Below are 19819 nucleotides of genomic sequence, written 5' to 3' on the forward strand. Positions count from 1 at the left end.
AAATGTCCAAAACTTCGTGGTTGTGCAGTAATAAAAACGTAAAATGTAAAAACATTCGTCATTTATCGCAATTAGGTGGTTGATAAATATAAAATGTCCACACAGTATCATTAACATTTATAAATATATTTATTTACACAATTCGTAGGGAATGTAATGTGATAATTCAAACTTTAGATAAAATTACAAGATACAGTATTTTAAATACAGTCGTGTAAACTTAATTGCATAATAATGTTTCAAACGCTTAATTAATTTCTAAATTAATAAGTGGTTCGTTGGGTATGTCTAAAAATAGTAACGAGTCGGAATCATTTTTTTTCTTAGCTGATAATTCCGGCACTGCCTTATTTTGTTCGACAGACTCAAGCGATACGAGAGATAAAGAAGCTTTATCTTTTTCATCTAAAAATAATAATGACTTGTCCACCTCTTCCTTAAGTAAATCCACGTATTTTGCATCTGCCTCTGGTTTTCTAACGTCATCCAAGAGTAATAACTGCTCAAAATTTTCATTCATCTTCTTAAGTCCATTTAAATCAACTAGATCGTTCAAATCTGCTAATTCCTTTGATCCAATATTTCTATGTAATTGCTTTAATTCCGTAAATTCTGACTTAGCATTGGGGCGCACGTTCGGTGTGGCTTCCTCGGCCACATCAAAATCCAATATTTTGCTTGGATCAAAACCACACGCACCCTCTTCCTCCTCTCCTTCTTCTTCGTCGTCGTTATAAACTGAAATCTGTTCGGACTGCTTGTATTGAAAGGCATTTTGAGACAAGTCAATTTCACGGATAAAAGTTGTGAAACTTTTGAGTAATACTTGGCCAATCCAGTTGCAAATTTTTGTATTTGTTTCACAACGTCCTCTACGTGCTTATTATCGAGAAGCTCGAGCTTAACCAGAACGTCCGATCGCAGTCTTGCAAATTTTGTTCTAGCATTCTGTCTACATCTTAGAATCAGGCGATATTCGTAATTTCCTGTTTCGATTCTATACAGAGGCTCCTGAATTGCAATATAACTCTGCTCTTCGTCGTCCATTTCTTTCACTTTCAAGCAATAAGAAAGATATTCAAATTTAGCATCCGCATATTTACTAATAGTCATGCGGGTGTCTGGAATTGCTTTATTCAGATATGTTCCAAGATCCGATAAGATGGGTTTTATACTTTTCAACATAATTATTCCCAGCTTCTCCATTTGTCTGTGCTGCTCCCCAAAGCTTGTGAAGGCTTCGCTAGCTCGTGGTTGCGGTTCTTTCACACCCATTGATGCAAAGGCATCTCCAAATACTGTAAAGAATATTATTTTCAATCAATCCAACTCTCATTATATATTCTACAATTTGAAAATACTATCGATAAAACATTCCTTTCAAGTACCTTTGTAAATTTGAAAAAGATCAAAGAAGGCATGTAGAACCGAGTTTACATGCGCTACCAATCCTTTGTAAAGATTTTCCGTTTTTTCAAGCGTTGCCAATCTTTGGACAAGAGTATCGTTACAAAGAATAGCTCTGGATAATCCCAAGGCATCAGCAGTTGCATTACCCATACTTTCGACTAGTCTATGCTTCACCTAAATCATTCATAAATTAGTTAAAAAAATATGTTAAAAACAAGCTTATATTTATTATTATTGTAGGAGATTGGGAAATTCAACTACTTGACTTTGAACCAACTATGCAAACTTATGCTACTTTACACAGTTATACATAGATGTCGTTAAATGACCCGTTACCATTGATGTACTATAGGAAGGAAGGTGTCAAAAAGTAAATTAAGCCAATTTCCACTCGTTTTAATGTCGAAGCCTATAGATATTGCATTTAATTAGCAAAATTTTTACACCACCTTTTTCAAAATAATGTCCAAAGTCCGTCCCTGACGAACGTCGGCATGAAGCTTATTATAGATGATGCTCACTGTGTTATCGCAAGCTTGAATCATTTTTGCCACCTCAACCTTTGTTTTTCCTTTCAAGCATTCACCATTAACCGCTACAAGTTCGTCTCCAGCTTCCAACGTTCCATCATGCGCAGCCGGTGTGTTATCGAAAACTTGTACAATATAAAGACAAGGACAAAGCGGAGCACCACCGCCGATGCTGATCCCAATAAGATTACTGCTATCTTTTTTTATGATTACGTTTCCCGATGAAATAGTCATGCCCCTATTTAAAAAACCAATACTACGTTAATGAAATGAAAATCTATAAATTAACACCTCGATTTTACAACCATTGTTATTCGCTTTAGCATGCTTTATTACAATATCGGTAATACATCTAAAATATAGAAATTGGATTATTAATTTGCATAATATAGATCGATTGATCTTAAACTGAGGTATTAAACTTAAATGTATTATTAGGAGAACGATTAATAAAATTACATACTTCTTTCCATTATCATCCTTTCCCTCCACAAGTTAAGCATGCAGAAATGTGACAAAACTAAGAAACTACAAATTGTTAAAATATTCAAAATTGCGTAGCGGTATGATGATGAATGCACGACGCATAGCAGTTGTTGTCATTAGTGGTAATTTAGCTTAAATTTCAGCTAGGCTCATGCAAAAATGAAACTTACATTTGATTAATGTGCTGTTGTAACAGATAGGTAGACTGATCTTGTTTAATCAGTTCTACATCTGGGCTAATAATTCCAGAGCAGCCAATAATATAAAATAATATAAAAAAGGCCAAAAACAAGAATTCTTTAAGTCTTGGATAAAGACAAAATTAACAATGCGTACATGCGATCTTCCATCATGTTCAACCGATGCAACTGAACGTTAGCCAAAGGCACGGTGGTTTTAAAATGAGAAATATTGACTAAAGTGGCTGCTTCGATAGATTCTTTCGGTCGAACTGGATTGTGGAGCGATGCAATCTCGCCCATCAAATAGTGCCACCGAGCCGTGGCATAGTCATGTGCAAAGTTTATAAAAAAAAGCACACTGAAAATGAGCAAATAAAACATATAATTCACTAAGTGCTACTATAATAGGAAAACAAACATTTTATCCTCTTCAAAAAGGAAGTCATCCTCATACTCCATTATTTCTTATATTTTAATCTTTTCTCTGCGAAATAAAAGACGCAAATGATGATTGTATTATTATATTACAAAATAATTGGCAGTTCGATAACAAAGTCTCGAGTACAATATTATAAATGCATTGATCTCGAGTGGCTTGCTACTTACAAAAGCAATGGACTAATTTCATTATTATTATTATTATTATTATTTTCAATTAACATTAAATAAATTTAATAATTGGATGAGAAACCATTTATGAACGCTAAGAATTGTTTTTTTTTTCTGTCCCCCCTTACTTTTTTATCAATAAACGAGACAAAATAAGCAAATCACTCTCCAAACTGATTAAATTATCAATGTGACACGTCAATTTTATAACGCGCTATGGTACTCTATTTTTCCACCAATGAAAATACCATAAAATATCTATTGCTGGGTCTTGCTGACAACGGTCTTCTAGACCACAATTATCACGCCATTTTGAATATTTGGTGTATTTTTTTTTAAAATTCTTAGCTCATTTTTAAATTTTTAATAAACATTAACCAAATATCTGGCCGTAAATTCGTTAAATTACGTTTTAAGTATGAGAAATTTAAAGCTACCTCTTTTTAATAATTAACTTACTTCCTGTTCTTATATAAATACAAATATTAAGTCTTGTTTCGAGAAAGCGACAAAAAAGAAGAAAATTGTGCATGGGGCCACGTCAATGCCGACATCACTAGAGTTGGAGCTTAAACTTTTGCACGTTAAATTCACTCTACACGTTTTTATCGACAAACTTGAGCCACCTAGTGAATAAACAATTATTATATATTATAAATAAATATTAAAAGCGCACCGCTTAAGAGTGAGAGCTCGTAGAAATTTTGTCTTCTCGGCCTAAGCATTTTAATATAAGTGTCGGGGAAAAGTAATTAACAAATATTCGTGAAATCACTCATGACTAAAAAATAATTTTATTCAAATAAAATTTAATTGAATATTGTGTTTGTATAAAGGGCAGAAAGAAAGGGAGAATAATACAATTATATAAAAATGTCCGATGTAGGAGATTGGTTTCAAAGTTTACCAATATTTACGAGATATTGGTTAGCTCTGACTGTTGCATTCTCATTAATTGGAAGATTTCGAATAATTAATGCAATTAATTTAATACTTTTGTACGAACCGTTTCTTTACAATTTTGAAATATGGAGAGCGGTGACCAGCGTCTTTTATTATGAAACAAATTTTCATTTCCTCATGAATTTGTACTTTCTGTACAATTATTCAATAAGACTAGAAAGGATAGACTTTGAAGGCAGACCCGCTGATTATTTATATTTATTAATATTTAATTGGGTATGCTGCCTCGTGGCTGGATTAATGCTCAACTTTTATAGTCTAATGAATGCTATGATCTTAAGTATTATTTACATTTGGTGCCAATTGAACAAGGATGCTATTGTACATTTTTGGTTTGGTAAGCATTGGTTCAAATTACTTGGACAAGGCATGTTAAAAAATTTCTGACATAATTATGTATTTACTTTGTTATGTTTGTCGGCGTAGGTTTACAATTTAAAGCAATGTACTTACCATGGATTCTTTTTGGAATTAATTTTATTATTAATCACGATGGCTTAGAAGAGCTTGTTGGAATTTTTGGTGGACATTTGTACTTCTTCTTAAAATTCAAATATCCTCAAGACTTTGGAGGATCAAATTTACTATCAACCCCATCAATTCTGGAATATTATTTCCCTCCAAGAAGCAGTTTCAGAGGCTTTGGATCGGCACCGCCGCAATTCACTGGAAATATACATAGAGCTCACAATTGGGGCCGTGGTCAAGTACTGGGAGATTAAAGTTTCTGTTGATAAAGTGTATTTATATGAATGGAAAAAATTTAAATTTGAAAATAACACTTAATATTAGATACTATATATTACCTTCAAGAATAATTGCCCCCGTTATTTAAAAAATTGTTTAAATATGAAATTAATATCAATTAAATTTTATTTAAATGATATTGTAAATTTAATAATCATTATTTAAATGTGCTCTTTATGAAAATCTGTTACAAATTTGTTTATTACTAATCGCGAAGGTATCATATTTGCCTTGTGAAATTCCCTTATAAGTAATGCAAATCCAAATAAAAAGAATTGGTATATCGACTTTGTACGTATTTTCATAATACATCATAAGAATGAATTTATAATAATTAAGTTAATAATATAGTTCTATTTTGTAAAAATGTACTATAAAGTTTCTGCGTATCCTAAAAATATTCTATAAGTTGTCTTATTTGCATATGCCTTATATTATATGCAATGTTTATGTAAAATTTGTAAAATATAAAATTCAATTTGAATGAAAAAAAAAAAGAAAAATTGACGAAAAGCCTTATTTTACATTAAATTTATCTGCATATACGTAAATTAAATATTTCCATATACATAATTTATACATTACTTTTTTGAAAACTCACCTTCAAGTCCGTACAGTATAATTCTATCTCCCGAGCGTATGCTGCGTCTTTGTCTTGAGATTTATATTTATTTCATTAATTGTCGGACGTGGTATATTCGTGTTACCATTTAGTCTCTACACTATTGCGCACCATAATTAGATCGGAGTATCTATAGTCCGAGCAGGGACAAAGGTGTTATATCATCCGCTAATTTCATTTTTGCGAATATTACATTAGCATAGTGTTTAACGCCAAAAGCCCCGTTGTTTTTCACATAGAAAAAAGGGTGCCGAACGCGTACAGTGCATTTACGAAATTTCGAAGTTTCCGCCATTTATCAATATAAATCATGTGCTTCCTGATGAAATATGTCGTTCGTTCCGGCAACGAGGTGATCAAGAGGCAGGACTAATTCAAAGTTGTTTCCATCAATTATCGATAATCTTACGTTATAAATGTTATCACGTAATTAATTTTTGTCTAATCTAAGGGGAAATTTTACCTAAATAAATTAAATAAAGAGAAAAGAGTAGAGAGAGAGAGAAAGAGGCAGTGACGAAAAGAAAAGACGGCTGATCGCACAACCGTGTAGGTTCTGTTGTCGGCCTCATGTTGTCTCGTCTCTCGCGGTTTTGATGTTTTCTCACGTTATTACGCGGCAGCATGGACAATTTGTACAAGGTGAGTTAATCAAATTTCATTTATAATTTAGATCTGCAGTCCTTCAAATACTGCAAATGAATTTATTTTTAATATTACATATAGTGTTGTGAAATCATACTATGTCGGTGCTGCCTCTATCATGTGATCGATTTTGAGGTTAAAATTCTAGAATTTTTTTTTCATTTTACGTTACTAATTAGATCCCCGAATGTGCCGGTCGTCATTAATTACTCCATTAAGTATTATTTAAGTTACGAAGAGCTTTAAAACGAATCGAGTGTTCTTGAATGTCTTTCAGTGTAACGGATTTTTTTCTTATAGATTTCTCGCGTTGAGGGGTACACGCGGAAGTTTTTAGTTGCATCATTGAGTAAAGGGTGATGGAGAAAAAAAAAAGTCGAATATCCGTTAAAATTATGTGTAATCTATGATTACATTATAATGTAATGCATAATTGGTGTTAAATATGCAAAACTCAAGTTTACAGCTGACTAAGTTAATCGTTATTTATCAAATTAAGCAATAAATGTATTTGATAAGTAAATATTTGCTTTTCCAGAACGAGCTTGAATTTCTAGATTTGACAAATTTAGATCCAAATGATAGAGAAGAATTGACGGCTATTTTAAAACCTAATGCTGTTGTCGAAGGGTTAAAATTACCATGGGATAGGGAGGAAAATAATTACTATGCCCTTTCAGAGCAGATCGAAGGCCAAGAAATGGCAAAAGTTTGGCAACAATATGGTAAAATAAATAGTAATTTTTTTTTTTGTTTAATTCCACTAATTTTTTGCACTTTAAAATGGCTTATTCTAATTGATAATATTTAATAGTAATTGAAAGAAATATGATGAAATATGAAGCTCAGACAAATAATTCATCTTCCGTCCTTGTTCCTGTACCATCCACGATTCAATACAATCAACAACTCATTACACCAGTATATCACGAATGGGCTCCAAACATGTTTATTAATACTATTGCCAATGATCGAAGTATCCATCCGTACATGCAAGGAATTACTTATTCTCCAAATTTGTATTCGACAATTGACAATCAAGAAATTCCTACGATGGGAGAAGGTGGTAGACGCGGTCGTGGACGTGGTGCTAAGAATTACAATCGAAATATTAATCACAATAGTGAAATTCAAACAGGTTACATAGGAGATCATGGTCAATACCCACTTAATCTATCGTGTCAACCAGTTTTATGTGTTACGGATCCTTCTGTTACTTTACAGCAGCACCCTGCTGCTGGTCAATTTTACTTTTCTCCTTCTGCTATATATCATTCACCTGCTATGGCACAACAAGCTCATCGTGTTGAGTAAGTTGATATAAAACATTTAAAAAAAAAAAAAAAAAATTACGTACTACGTAAGTAGCATATTTGTAATTTGCTATATTTACTTTAGTTGCCCACCATATCATCAACCTCCACCAAATACAAAGTATAATCGCCAATCTCAAAGCTTATTACCACAAACTAATGGAGAGTCCTCAAAAAGTATAAATCATAAAACATATGAGAAGCGAGTGCAAAATGTAAATATAACAAAGCCTTCCATTCATCAAACGCTTGATGATGATAATAATTCATCCCAAACAAATATAGTCACAACAGTTATTGTAAATAATACTAATATCGATTCAACCATTAAAGACGTTGATGAAAATTTAACTAGCATTAATAATTCAAATAATAAAAAATTTGACTTTAAAATCGAACAACATATAGTTTCAACGATAAATGAAAATTATAAAGGTGTTGAAAAAAGTGATATTCCTTGCGTTAATATTAAAAGTAGTATAGAAGTTAAGCAAAATGGAAATGATAAAGATTATGATGAAAATAATTCTCAAGTAAAAGCGCCAGTTACGAGTACGACTTCCAAACCTGCTGTAAAAATATCTGATGAATTTCAAAATAGGGAAGTCAAAGATGTGCCAGTAGCAGAAAATATATTAGAAGTTAATGAAACTCCTATTAGTACTACATCATCTACTAATACACGAAGTCAGTCTTGGGCTAGTATTGTAAAGCAAGATCAAGAACCAAATTTTGCGAGTACTAAGAAACCAACCGCTTTCATCGCTCCCCATAATGTCACAAGTGTAAACAGTGAACCAACCGAACAATTGTCAAGTGAAGAAACATGTTTAATAAAAAAGACTTACCAGAATAAGCCATTTGCTGAAAATGAAGGTGTACAACAAAAAAGTGATATATCATTGGAACAACGTAAGTCATTGCATACCGAAGTACCTCAAATACAAAGTAATGATCCAATCACCTATAGAATGGGAGGTAAGATAAGATAGAAAAAAGATCGATTCACTCTTGTTTAATAAAACGGAGGGAAAGAAAGAAAGAAAGTGATTAATATTGAATGTGTATATATTTATATATATATATGTTGTTTTAGAGTTCTTACTCAGTTATCAAATGGATAAGCAGACTGTTAGTTTGTTACCGCGTGGACTAACAAATCGCAGTAATTATTGTTACATTAATAGCATATTACAAGCCTTACTTGCTTGTCCCTTGTTTTACAATTTACTAATGGCACTGCCACATTCAAAGAATCCTTCCAAACATTCGCCAAGTCCACTTATCGACAATATGTAAGTGTTGTTGTTTTTTTTTTTTTTTTTTTAATTTTTTTTTTTATGCAAAATTGTTGAAAACACCAATAGAATTACATATGTAATTACGCGATTATTTACAGGATTAAGTTCGTTCGGGAATTCACTCCCCTTTCAGAAGCAGCGCGTTTAGCGAGAAAAGATAGGGCCCAAAAACGTAATGAAGATGCGGCTGCAGACATACAAAGTGGTGTTCCATTTGAGCCATCGTATATCTATACTATTTTGAAAAATACATCGTCTGCTGGTGTATTTTCGGTCGAAGGTCGCCAAGAGGATGCCGAAGAATTTTTATCGTGTTTGTTAAATGGAATAAGCGACGAAATGTTAGAGGTATAGTAATTTATTTTGCCAATATATTATGATATTTATGTGAATTATCCATCACCAATATGGCATCGTATAATTCTTTTCAGTTAATGAAATTGGCAAATAATAATGACCAAAAGTCGGTAGAATGTCTTGACCCCAATGCAAATTATAATCAAGGTGAAGAAGAATGGAAAGTATGCATCATAAAGTATTTTAATATAAAAAGTTTTATTTCAGAATTTCTAAAACATTAAACAATTGTCTAGGTCATGGGTCCTAAAAATAAAGGTTCGGTTACTCGAAGCACAGACTTTGGTCGTACTCCTTTATCGGATATATTCCGAGGTCAATTGAGATCTCGAGTTTCTCGAGCAACGGAACAAGCAACCGATTATGTTCAACCATTTTTTACATTACAACTCGACATTGAGGTAAAACTTAATCTTATGAATTGTATGATAAGCTCGAGATGGCCAATGTTTCGCCAAAAATTACAATATTCGCATAAATAATGTTTAGAAAGCAGAATCCGTAAAAAGTGCACTTGAAATACTTGTTGGGAAGGATCAACTGGAAGGAATGACTTGCAGCAAAACAAAACAGCAAATTGAAGCGTGGAAACAAGTGACTCTCGAAGAATTGCCAGTAATTCTTATATTGCATTTGAAATGGTTCGATTACAAGCCTGATGGTTGTTCGAAAATTGTCAAAAGTGTTGAATTCCCTATAGATTTAAAACTCGACGTCAGTAAGTACATTGTCGTAAAACATACCTTTGCAATACATACTTTTCATCGTTAAATGGTTTTTTAAAATTGAGATTCTTTGATACGCGTAATTTCAGAATTAATATCAGGATATGCCAAATCAAAGTTAAGTCCAAAACAAAGACAGTACAAGTTGTTCGCCGTCACATATCATGATGGCAAGGAAGCGACTAAAGGCCATTATGTAACCGATGCTTTTCACGTTGGATATGGCGGCTGGGTTCGCTACGATGATAGTTCTCTTAAAGGAGTTTCTGAGTCAAATGTATTAAATCCTCTACCACCCAGAGTACCATATTTACTATATTATAGAAGATGTGATACTATTGGGAATAATCAATCAAATAATGTTAAAACGCGGTAGATAACTAACAGCAACGGAAGTCCTACAAAGTTTAACAATTCGTTTTAGATAAATGAAAACATGCATTTTTATATTTTCTAAATTTAATCTGAGATTTGTATTTAAGCGATTGAAAAGAAACAAAAAAAAAAACAAAAAAACAAAAAAAAAAAAAAAAGAACAAAAAAAAAAGAAGCAAATTAAGCGTTAACAGATTGAAAATTATATTATTGTAGAAAAGCGTTACACTTTTTAAATGTATCATATTCTTATCGTTATATATATATAGTGGATGCGATCGTTATTAGTTTGATGTAATCAATCTTTGGTATATGAAATACAAGTAAGTGAAGAGCTAAAGACAAATGAAATTAAATTAAGACTTATCGTAAAGGGAGAAATTTATAATTATTTACGTGTAAATTATAAAATATTAAAATAAGAAATCGTAGTTAGTAGTTTCTATATAAATTTCTTGATTCTTTTCTCCTTTTAGGATAAATTTGTTTATTTTATTTTCAATTGTTTTTAGTTCCTTATGTTACAAATTAAATAAAAATCCTTATGTTATTTATTTCTTTAACACACTTAATACCTATTTGTCACTTTTTATCACTAGTATTTTACAATGTAAATAATATTAATTTATTATTTATATATTAGAATAAGCTTTAACAATATCTATATAAAAGATTAATATTTCTATTGGTAATTATGAATTAATAGTAGTTATTAAATTACATATCACAATCATCGGTACATTTTTACAGCATAAAAAATTTTTTTTTTTTTATAACGAACATTAAATAAGCTACGAGCTTGTTAAACTAAATTTATAATAATACTATTTTCATAATTTTAAGAATTGAAGTATTTACATTACAATTTCTAGAGCTTCAAAATTCTTATCAAATTTTAAGTTTTATTTTGCATTAATATTTTAATATATTAATACATTTATTAATTTTTAATCTCTTACGCTAGACAAATATATGTACAAAATTTGTAAACAGTTCAAGGTAAAAATTTACAATATAGTGCAATTAAATTAAAATTTAAACCTTTCTAAAAATTCTTCCAGTCTTGGAATATCTCTTCTGTAGATATATGGAATACATAAAATACTCAGCAATAACGAAAAGAAAAAGAAATTTGTCAGAAGATGCTAAAAATGTGGTAAACAAACTTTACCAGCAAATAGTTCGGAAATAACAGTTATCCATAATGCTAAAACAAATAATATGTAAGAAATGCCTACTTGATGGGAATTAGGTAATTGATACGGTTGCCCGCCAATTTCATCAATGTGAAATCCCATTGGAAATATAACTGCTGCTAAACAAAATAGTACCACTGAAAATTAAATTAAAGACACCATCATTATAAAATTCCATAATCTTATTTAATAAAATTATATCAAACTTTTCGTACTTGCTGTAAATCCAACCCATCTAGCGTATGGAATGACATTTCTATCCCAGTGTGAGCTTATTAAAAGAATGACGGTAATCGTTATTAAAATACAACCAACCAATATGCATATCAAGGCCATCCACCACTCTGGCTTCAATTCAGGTTTATAACAAAGCTGAGGCTTATTATACAGTGTCATACATGACCACATTAAACCTAATCTTGTGTCCCCTAAAAATTTTATTAACTTTAAGTAAAGTCTATATTTACTAAGATAATTTATGTTAATAGTATTGTATAATTTAATAAAATGGTACCTCCAACATCGGTTATAATCCAATCTGGCATAGCAAGACTAATAATTGCAAATATGTCAGCTGCAAGAAATAGAGTCCCGGAAATTACTGTAAGTTTATCCATTGTTTATTATTGAATAAATCACTGAATTAATACAATTTCACAGAACAGCATAACTTTTATTGATATTAAATACTCCTTATTGTTATTAATGTTGTTCTGTCATTAAAAACTTTAGCATATATGTAATCTTATAATTATATACATTATAACATTGATTTCAATGACACTGTTATATTAATGTAATTGTTTGCAAGATTATTTTTAAGCTTAATGTTAAAATGTCAGTATCGAAGTTTTCCTATGCACTTATTTAGTGATCGTAAAACATAACCTCGTTTTAGGAAAAGCTGAAGTATTGTATTTGTAAAACCGCTACATTTAATTGACCAACAAGTAAGAATTTAATCAATTTGTTAAAATACTGCATTTCTGTAGAATAGATATGCAAAAAAAGGAAAGAAAAATGAACAAATAATAGTTAATAATGAAAATAATGATAATAATTACCTGATTGATAATGAATATTTTAAATTTAATACGAAAACTATACTTTTACATATACAATATAATAAATTATATTCAATAAATAATTAATGTAAATGACTCAATAATAAAATATTTGTTTCTCGAAATATCATCTAATTAAATAATATATGGTAAATTAAAAAAAAAAAAAATTATTATATTTCTTTTATTGTAACCGATTCCAGTGAAACAGATTAAGTTAAATAAAATGAAAATTATCAACTAATAATAGAAACTATAATAATAGAAAATTATAAACATTTCCAAAAATTTGTTTTACGTTTAAAATCCACACTAAAATTATATTACCCACAATATTACATTACATTATATTATTTCTTTATCGTTACGTCTCTACCAATATATTTTATTTTACATATGTCATCGTGAATATTTCAAAAATATTATACTCTCTTGTTACAATGTATTTATAAATTTTCTTAATTATTCTCCACTATTACAAATGCTAGATATCTCCATTAATATGTTTAATTCTGTAGCATTCAAATTATAACCACCTTTTTTTTATATTCAACAACTTTTAATTAATAACTTTTAGCAATTTTCAAATTGTCTTCTATATGAAAAAATTTATTACGAGAATAGTGACGGTTTTTACTCGTTCAATTTGTTCATTGAAAGTAATTTGAAAAGTAAAAGAAATTCTTATTCTTTTCAGAAGATTTAACGGAATTAAAATATCTGCAAATTAATATTTTCACCGAAAAGTAATATCGACATTTCTTTTTTCTCATAATCTTCGTCTTTTTCTACTATTATATATATTAATATATATTACCCATATATATTAAAAACAATGTCACTGTTAAATTTTTCCTAATTTTTTTGCCTACATTTTTTCTTGCACCAGAAACTTTAATTTCTCTACTTTCTCATCGGGGCACTAGATATCGCTAGATTCCTAGTAATAAAAACGAACTCATCGCTTTAACATTACATTGTCAATCATAATTTTCACACAATCATCGATGAAACCTTTAAAAATATTCACAGTTGTTGCCTCAACTTGATATTATTGTCTAGTATAACCTAAAATATTGACATATATACATTGTACAATCAGTAGTTTTGAATAGTATTATTATTTATTTAAAATAATATTTAACGATGTCAATCAAAAATAAAATTAGTAAAGAAGAGCTGAGAAAAGCTATGTTCGAGGCAAAAAAGAAACATAGTGCGATAAAGAAAATAGAATCACCATTAGCTAGATATCCTTTTTGTAAATATTTTGAAATTATACTTTGATAAGCTTTAGCAGTATCAAGAAGTAAATTTCACTCAAATTATATTTGTCGCTAAATCTTTTTTTATGAATTATATAAATTGTTAAAATAAATTTATATAAATATATAATATTCATAAAAAAAGATTCAGCAAGTATATTTTTAGAGTAAGCGAACAGTTTGCAATATTAGAGATAAAGATCTTGTAATCTTGCAATGTTATTTATTCTATAATATATTCTATATAATTTTAATTATTTTCCTTAATTCCCAAAATACGTATAACGAATTAGATCAACTCACATGTGTTCTTTGTAAACTGGTGGTACGTAATGAAGCAATATGGCCAGTTCACTTAAATTCAAGATTACATAAAGATAATATTGCATTAGCCAAGAAAACAAAACTTGAATCTACCATACCCTCGCAATCTGTAAATTCCAATAAAAGATTATCCACGTATGAAAATCCACAACCACAAAAGAAAATTAAAGGAATATTGAAGAATGTATGTCAGCAATCATCGACTACAAGTACAAAATTACCAGCAGACATTTTTGAGAATTCTATGATTACTGATAATAATGTTGGTGTAGCCGTAACAAATTTAACGAGTAGTAGTACAGAGGTAGTAAATAATGAAGAAGAAATGGTAAATAATGAAAATAAGGACAATAAGGATGCTAGTCAATCGATACTTCCGGAGGGATTCTTTGATGATCCAGTAAAAGATGCAAAGGTATGTTTGAATATATATATATATATAATCAATATATATTTGAATATATTCACTCTATGTATTGAAAATTAAATTTACGACTCTATTATTAAACTAATTGTATTTAATATTGAAATTAATGCCTATTTTGCAATTGATTTAAATTTATAATTAAAAGTTCATTTTCATTGTGAAATACATTGATTTCTCTTGAAAATATTTCATGATTTCTAAAATATTCTGAAATTCAATATTTGTTAATTCTTTAAATTACCAATGATGTCGCAAACTTTGTTTTAACAATAATATTTATATTCTTATATAGGCTCGTAATGTTGAATATAAAGATCCAATCGAAGAAGAGTGGGAAAGATTTCAAAAAGAAATTAAAGAAGAAACTGCACAGTCGGCTCAAATAATTGGAGATGATCAAGAAGAAGCAGCGACGGAAAGGCAACTCGATGTAATTGAAGAACAATTAAGAAACTGGTCTAGGGTCATGGATTTAGTTAAACAGAAAGAACTAGTTCAAATAGCTGAACGAAAACAAGATAACAATGAGTCGTCTAGCGACGAAGAGGATTTCGATGAATTTCTCGATTGGCGAGCGAAAAAATCGTACCGTGATTGATTATTTTTATTTGTAAATACTGTCTAAAAATTTTTGTTTAATGTAAATAAAGTATTTTTCTAAATCATTCAAATTCTAACTATTAAATAAACATTTTTTTATAATTCTTTTATCATTAACGAATTTTATACATTATAAATTTAATATTCTTATAATAACATTATTTCATAAAATGAGTTCAAATCAACGACTGATGCATTATGTATTATTTTTACGAAATTATTAGCGTATTGGTATATAATTTTTAAAGCACTCATTGCTCTCTAATTTTGGGTGTATAAAATTTTATAACAAATGTTTATAAAGATATTTTTGTAATGTTGAAAGGTCACTATTAACTAGTCTCGGCCCTTTCAAGTGCTCCATATGCAATATTCGTAATTTGCATTTATCTTATATTGCAAATATAATTTTATTTTAACTCTGTAAAAATAATCTAATACGGAAAATCAAATATCTCTTCGGAATAAGATTTGATTTTATAGAATGATAAAAGAATAGTTTTATGCAACAATTTTGTTAAATTCACCTAATAAGGCAACACAATCAAATAAAGATATTTGGTTTAATGATTAAATTGTTGATTAACACATATGTTGTTGACTATTAACTACAGCACATTTTGTTCAAGATTCATTTCTTCGTGTACTAAGTTTTATAATTTTCCATCATTTGACAATTTGTAATTTAGACTGTCAAAATTGTAATTTAGATGATCAGTTGTTATATAATTTTCTTCTTGTATTGTAGATACAATTTCCTATTGTTTACACACAAACCTAATCCCATAATGTTACTATTCAATAAAATATTATTAATTTCTTCTAATATAATGTTCGTTTATTAGAAATATAAAAATCAAATTTCAATCAACGCAATTGATAAATTAAGAAATAACTAGTAAATAATTATAATTAATTGCAAAAAATTAAATTGCTATAATTAAATATCAGCTTGAATTTCCTTGCGCATGTTTCCTCATTCGATCGATTTATTCTGGATTCAAAATTAGTTCATCTACTATGGTAAATATATCATCTTTATTGAAATTCATGAATTTTTATTTTAAATTTGTGAACCATCGTATATATTTTTCTTTCATAATACTTGTATTTACGATTCTAAATGTACAACCGATATAATAATAGTTTGTGCGATCAATAATCGAACATTGGCGTGTATTTGTTTATTCCTTGATCGTTTCCTTTGAAGTTTTTTGATCGACATATCATATCGATAAAATTCAGGCGTACACGCACCTATACACTCAAGCACTTAAGTGATTTAGTAAATACAATTTTATTCTCATTTATAATAACTTATAACATTAATAAGCTTTTAGTCAAATTGTGATACCTTAGCTCTATTAATCTAATTAAGTTAATATTTATAATTGTTTATTCGATGATTACCGCGTTGGTAATGAAATGAAAATTTCCTAAATAGTTGTGCGAATAATTTTTGCCTGTAAATCGGCATTAAAAATGTATTATTGATAAAATAACTTCATTTATATCGTTGGTGTATTATTTGTGAATATGACAATTTAATGGCAAATTTTATCTGCTAAATATGAATTATAATAAAGCATTAGTAGCTGTTTTTCTACATAACATTTCAGACATTCGTTTTTTACCTCTCCTATATTATACAATATATTGTAAATCATTTATTATTATTGCGTAGTACGTAAACGAGTTCAGTGTAATAATTTTGAATTATCTTTAGAACTTGTAAAATGGTCCATGCTTTCGGCATAATAGTTTTTCTCCTCTATTAGATTTCAATATAATGTGCAGTAAGATTTTATAATATAATATACGAACATTATTTGTGAATTAAGGAAAAGTTAACATTAAATAATGTCACGTTTTAGCTATTTAATGTCATAATCAATTATATGATAAAAACATCGATCTCTATTCGTTCATGAATATTCATTTATAATTCGATTATTGTAGCAGTTATACCAAAAGAAAAAGTAATTTTTTAAATAAGTTTTTTACACTGTGTTGTAATCTTAGTATTTTTTTTATATTGAAAATCATTTGACTTAAGAGAAGTTTATTTATGGTTAAAAAAATATTAAAAATTTCAGATTGATTGAATAAGTCCTGAATAAAATTGGAGAAATCCTTTTGTGATTTTCGTTTATATAAATAAGTATATATTTCAGTTTAAAGTGAAGAATACATAAATATGATAGATTTTTTAAACAATTATTTTTGTATATGCAGGAAAAAAATGCATGATTTTTTAATATACACAATAGACAAGACGACAAAAATACAATTTGTCATTCTTGTTTTTAAAAATAATAATTCAATTGTTTAGGTAAATATTAAGAGCAAGGCAAGCAATATTAAGAAAAGAGTAAGAGCATAGAACTTTGTTATTATTTTACTAACTCATTTCTAACTTCTCTTATCTATCTCCTTTTAGTAAAAGACCTATAAAACTGCTTCGTCTCTTATTTGCACAATGTAACGACTACGTCACCATCATACGCAATACCTGCAAAAACAGTAAGTTTTGTTAAAGTAATTAAAATTCTATAAGTGAAAATTAATAATAATTATACATATGAAAAATATAAAATAAATTTCTATAAAAAAATGAAGTAATTTTTTATGAACTAAATAAGCATTTTTGCAGTAAATTTTTGCTTTTACGTAAATATATAAAAAGAAGTGATATTAATCAATTTTATCTTCTATTAGAGAATTTTACCGAATAAAATAGTTAATTGCAAGTAAGCTTTAAAATAAATAACTTACAAATAATATGAGGCAGAAATAAAAGCAATATTAGTGTATTATGATTTTATTAAAATGAATTCATAGTTTATAAGATAATTAGCTCAAAGGTACAGTTTAAGATAATATTATGTATACGTATGTACATATATATGTATATATATATATATATATATATATATACGTACGTTTAATATATACATATATATGTATATATCATATAAAATTCATGGTTGTTTCGTGAAAGCTATAAATATGAAATCGTATAATATAACAACAATTTAATATAATAAATATAATAAATAAGTGTCTCCTTTGTTGTTGTTACAAAGTTTTGTATTTAGATTTATAATCATTACAACTGACATGTGACTATCAATTGAAGTCCTCTCTACGCATAATATAATACTACTTTGTTTTTTATTATTATCCTTTCACATACAATGCATTCTACATAAAGAAGAAAAAGACGTTTTAGCTATTTAAATATGAATTGAACATATAATTATTTTTATAATTTCAGAGTCATTTAAGCTACATAAATGAGAGTCAAGTAAATGAATTCATACAGCATCAGATTTTCTGAACTGAAATTTCTCGTGAATGTCAAAATAAGTCGATGAATTTATTAGACCAAGAAACATAATTATTGAGTGTATGCTGCATTTCTACGGGTCAATGGCATCAGCGTTCATTCATTTAATAAACATGTAATTTTTCTCGTAACTATTGTATAATTGTTACACTTTTATTCCGAGTAATCGATATTGGTATTATTCGCTTAAATTTTTCTAAACAATTGAATTTTTATTATAATAAAATTTCACTTCCCATTTCATCTTCCTACCGATATATTTTATCGTTACTTTATCATTAAATCCCTAGTATTTATTTGTTTATAAATTATAATAGACGATTCGTAATCGATAATTTTTATGACATAGATTTCTAAGAAATTAAACCATGAATTATTAAAAAGTGGAGTACAAATTGTAAAGTAAAAAATTACTAGATGATAATGTATTGCAATATGCTTACATTACGTTTTTTTAAAAAAAAACCAAAAAAAATTAATTAAGTAAGAATATTTATTATTACTAAAAGAAATTAATCTTTTTACAATGTTACAGTATTACACTCAAATTTTTATACATTATCTTGTACATTTTGATTTTTGGTGTCTATATTATCTAAATCTGATTTTCGTTGACTATGTATTATGTAATATCATACTAACGTCTAATGAGTGAATTTGAATTTATTTCGGCAATATGAATGTTAATTTCGGCACCGATACATCAGAAATGCATCATTCGTTTACATTTTGGATTGTTTATTAATCCATACGTAATTAATCCATTTTTTAATTTTTTTTAAATATCGTTTTTCGTCGTTTTTCTTTTGTTATTACAAGAGTCGCGATTACAACGAGCCTAAAAATTGCTGTTATTCTAGCAGCAGCTATGATGATGTATATATATACACACATACATATGTATAAGCTAGTATAATAATATAAAATATACTAATATAATAAATTTTTTTTAAAAAATTAAAAAAATGTAGAAGAATGAAGGTTTAGCTCATGGCGAGAGAGAAAGTTAAAGACGCGAGTACTTTAAATATATATTTATATAAGTATAAAAGCCTTTCTCGATCTCGCTTTACGTTTATTCATTAATAAGTTTATGTGTGTTATAATTTTATGGCGGAGAGAGCTTCAAGATCACAGAAATGTTCGATTGTGTCGATGGGCAACGTCACTTTTATTTTCCTCGAAATTATATTAGGCCCATTCGGAGTACATTTTTTCATAGAAAAGTTTCTAGTTTTTAAATTAATTTATTTTCACACGTGGGCAATACTTAACATAAAAACGATGTTTTTTTTTCATACATAGAAACGACATAAAATCACTAATATT

The 19819-nt window shown here is 28.5% G+C and overlaps 5 protein-coding genes across 6 annotated transcripts; 3 read left to right on the forward strand and 2 right to left on the reverse strand.

Moving 5' to 3' along the window:
- Positions 1-149: 149 nt before the first annotated feature.
- PICK1 (protein interacting with PRKCA 1) lies at positions 150-3553 on the reverse strand. Its single transcript, XM_011500559.1, is given in 7 exon segments — positions 150-795; positions 798-1298; positions 1389-1584; positions 1860-2178; positions 2597-2662; positions 2763-2966; positions 3466-3553. Coding segments are annotated over 6 exon segments (1776 nt in total). The 5' UTR covers positions 2909-2966; positions 3466-3553; the 3' UTR covers positions 150-247.
- A 130-nt stretch (positions 3554-3683) lies between these two features.
- Positions 3684-5022, forward strand: Der-1 (derlin 1). The gene is made up of 2 exons (XM_011500558.1): positions 3684-4517; positions 4607-5022. Exons 1-2 carry the CDS (start codon positions 4091-4093, stop codon positions 4900-4902), a joined length of 723 nt encoding a protein of 240 aa, XP_011498860.1. The 5' UTR covers positions 3684-4090; the 3' UTR covers positions 4903-5022.
- A 1018-nt stretch (positions 5023-6040) lies between these two features.
- Positions 6041-10414, forward strand: Usp10 (ubiquitin specific protease 10). The gene is made up of 10 exons (XM_011500560.1): positions 6041-6191; positions 6733-6919; positions 7009-7504; positions 7593-8485; positions 8604-8802; positions 8907-9156; positions 9240-9329; positions 9402-9566; positions 9655-9883; positions 9980-10414. Exons 1-10 carry the CDS (start codon positions 6174-6176, stop codon positions 10264-10266), a joined length of 2814 nt encoding a protein of 937 aa, XP_011498862.1. The 5' UTR covers positions 6041-6173; the 3' UTR covers positions 10267-10414.
- An 877-nt stretch (positions 10415-11291) lies between these two features.
- On the reverse strand, positions 11292-12137 carry LOC105362993 (uncharacterized protein C16orf52 homolog A). Of its 2 annotated transcripts, XM_011500561.1 has the most exons (4): positions 11976-12137; positions 11677-11889; positions 11504-11598; positions 11292-11410 (listed from the first exon to the last, which is right to left on the reverse strand). In XM_011500561.1, the coding sequence occupies exons 1-4, from the start codon at positions 12076-12078 to the stop codon at positions 11294-11296; spliced, it is 528 nt and encodes a 175-aa protein (XP_011498863.1). In that variant the 5' UTR covers positions 12079-12137; the 3' UTR covers positions 11292-11293. The 2 variants fall into 2 exon arrangements, with proteins under 2 accessions (XP_011498863.1, XP_011498864.1); XM_011500562.1 differs by having other exon boundaries at positions 11332-11598.
- A 1322-nt stretch (positions 12138-13459) lies between these two features.
- LOC105362994 (zinc finger protein 830) lies at positions 13460-15162 on the forward strand. The gene is made up of 3 exons (XM_011500564.1): positions 13460-13775; positions 14070-14529; positions 14834-15162. Exons 1-3 carry the CDS (start codon positions 13672-13674, stop codon positions 15137-15139), a joined length of 870 nt encoding a protein of 289 aa, XP_011498866.1. The 5' UTR covers positions 13460-13671; the 3' UTR covers positions 15140-15162.
- Positions 15163-19819: the final 4657 nt, after the last annotated feature.

The sequence above is a fragment of the Ceratosolen solmsi genome, unplaced genomic scaffold (genome assembly GCF_000503995.2).
Source record: "Ceratosolen solmsi marchali unplaced genomic scaffold, CerSol_1.0 scaffold56, whole genome shotgun sequence".
Classification (NCBI taxonomy): Eukaryota; Metazoa; Arthropoda; class Insecta; order Hymenoptera; family Agaonidae; genus Ceratosolen; species Ceratosolen solmsi.

Excerpts from the sequence above, each read along its gene's own strand:
- Der-1 (XM_011500558.1), top strand. The coding sequence starts at position 4,091 with ATGTCCGATGTAGGAGATTGGTTTCAAAGTTTACCAATATTTACGAGA. Across the intron at positions 4,518-4,606 it reads TATTGTACATTTTTGGTTTG|GTTTACAATTTAAAGCAATG; the intron begins GTAAGCATTGGT and ends TTGTCGGCGTAG.
- Usp10 (XM_011500560.1), top strand. Across the intron at positions 6,920-7,008 it reads AAAAGTTTGGCAACAATATG|TAATTGAAAGAAATATGATG; the intron begins GTAAAATAAATA and ends AATATTTAATAG. Across the intron at positions 9,567-9,654 it reads CATTACAACTCGACATTGAG|AAAGCAGAATCCGTAAAAAG; the intron begins GTAAAACTTAAT and ends AATAATGTTTAG.
- LOC105362993 (XM_011500561.1), bottom strand. The coding sequence starts at position 12,078 with ATGGATAAACTTACAGTAATTTCCGGGACTCTATTTCTTGCAGCTGAC. Across the intron at positions 11,890-11,975 it reads GATTATAACCGATGTTGGAG|GGGACACAAGATTAGGTTTA; the intron begins GTACCATTTTAT and ends TAAAATTTTTAG. Across the intron at positions 11,411-11,503 it reads AATTACCTAATTCCCATCAA|CATCTTCTGACAAATTTCTT; the intron begins GTAGGCATTTCT and ends CCACATTTTTAG.
- LOC105362994 (XM_011500564.1), top strand. The coding sequence starts at position 13,672 with ATGTCAATCAAAAATAAAATTAGTAAAGAAGAGCTGAGAAAAGCTATG. Across the intron at positions 13,776-14,069 it reads ATAGAATCACCATTAGCTAG|GTATAACGAATTAGATCAAC; the intron begins ATATCCTTTTTG and ends TTCCCAAAATAC. Across the intron at positions 14,530-14,833 it reads ATCCAGTAAAAGATGCAAAG|GCTCGTAATGTTGAATATAA; the intron begins GTATGTTTGAAT and ends ATTCTTATATAG.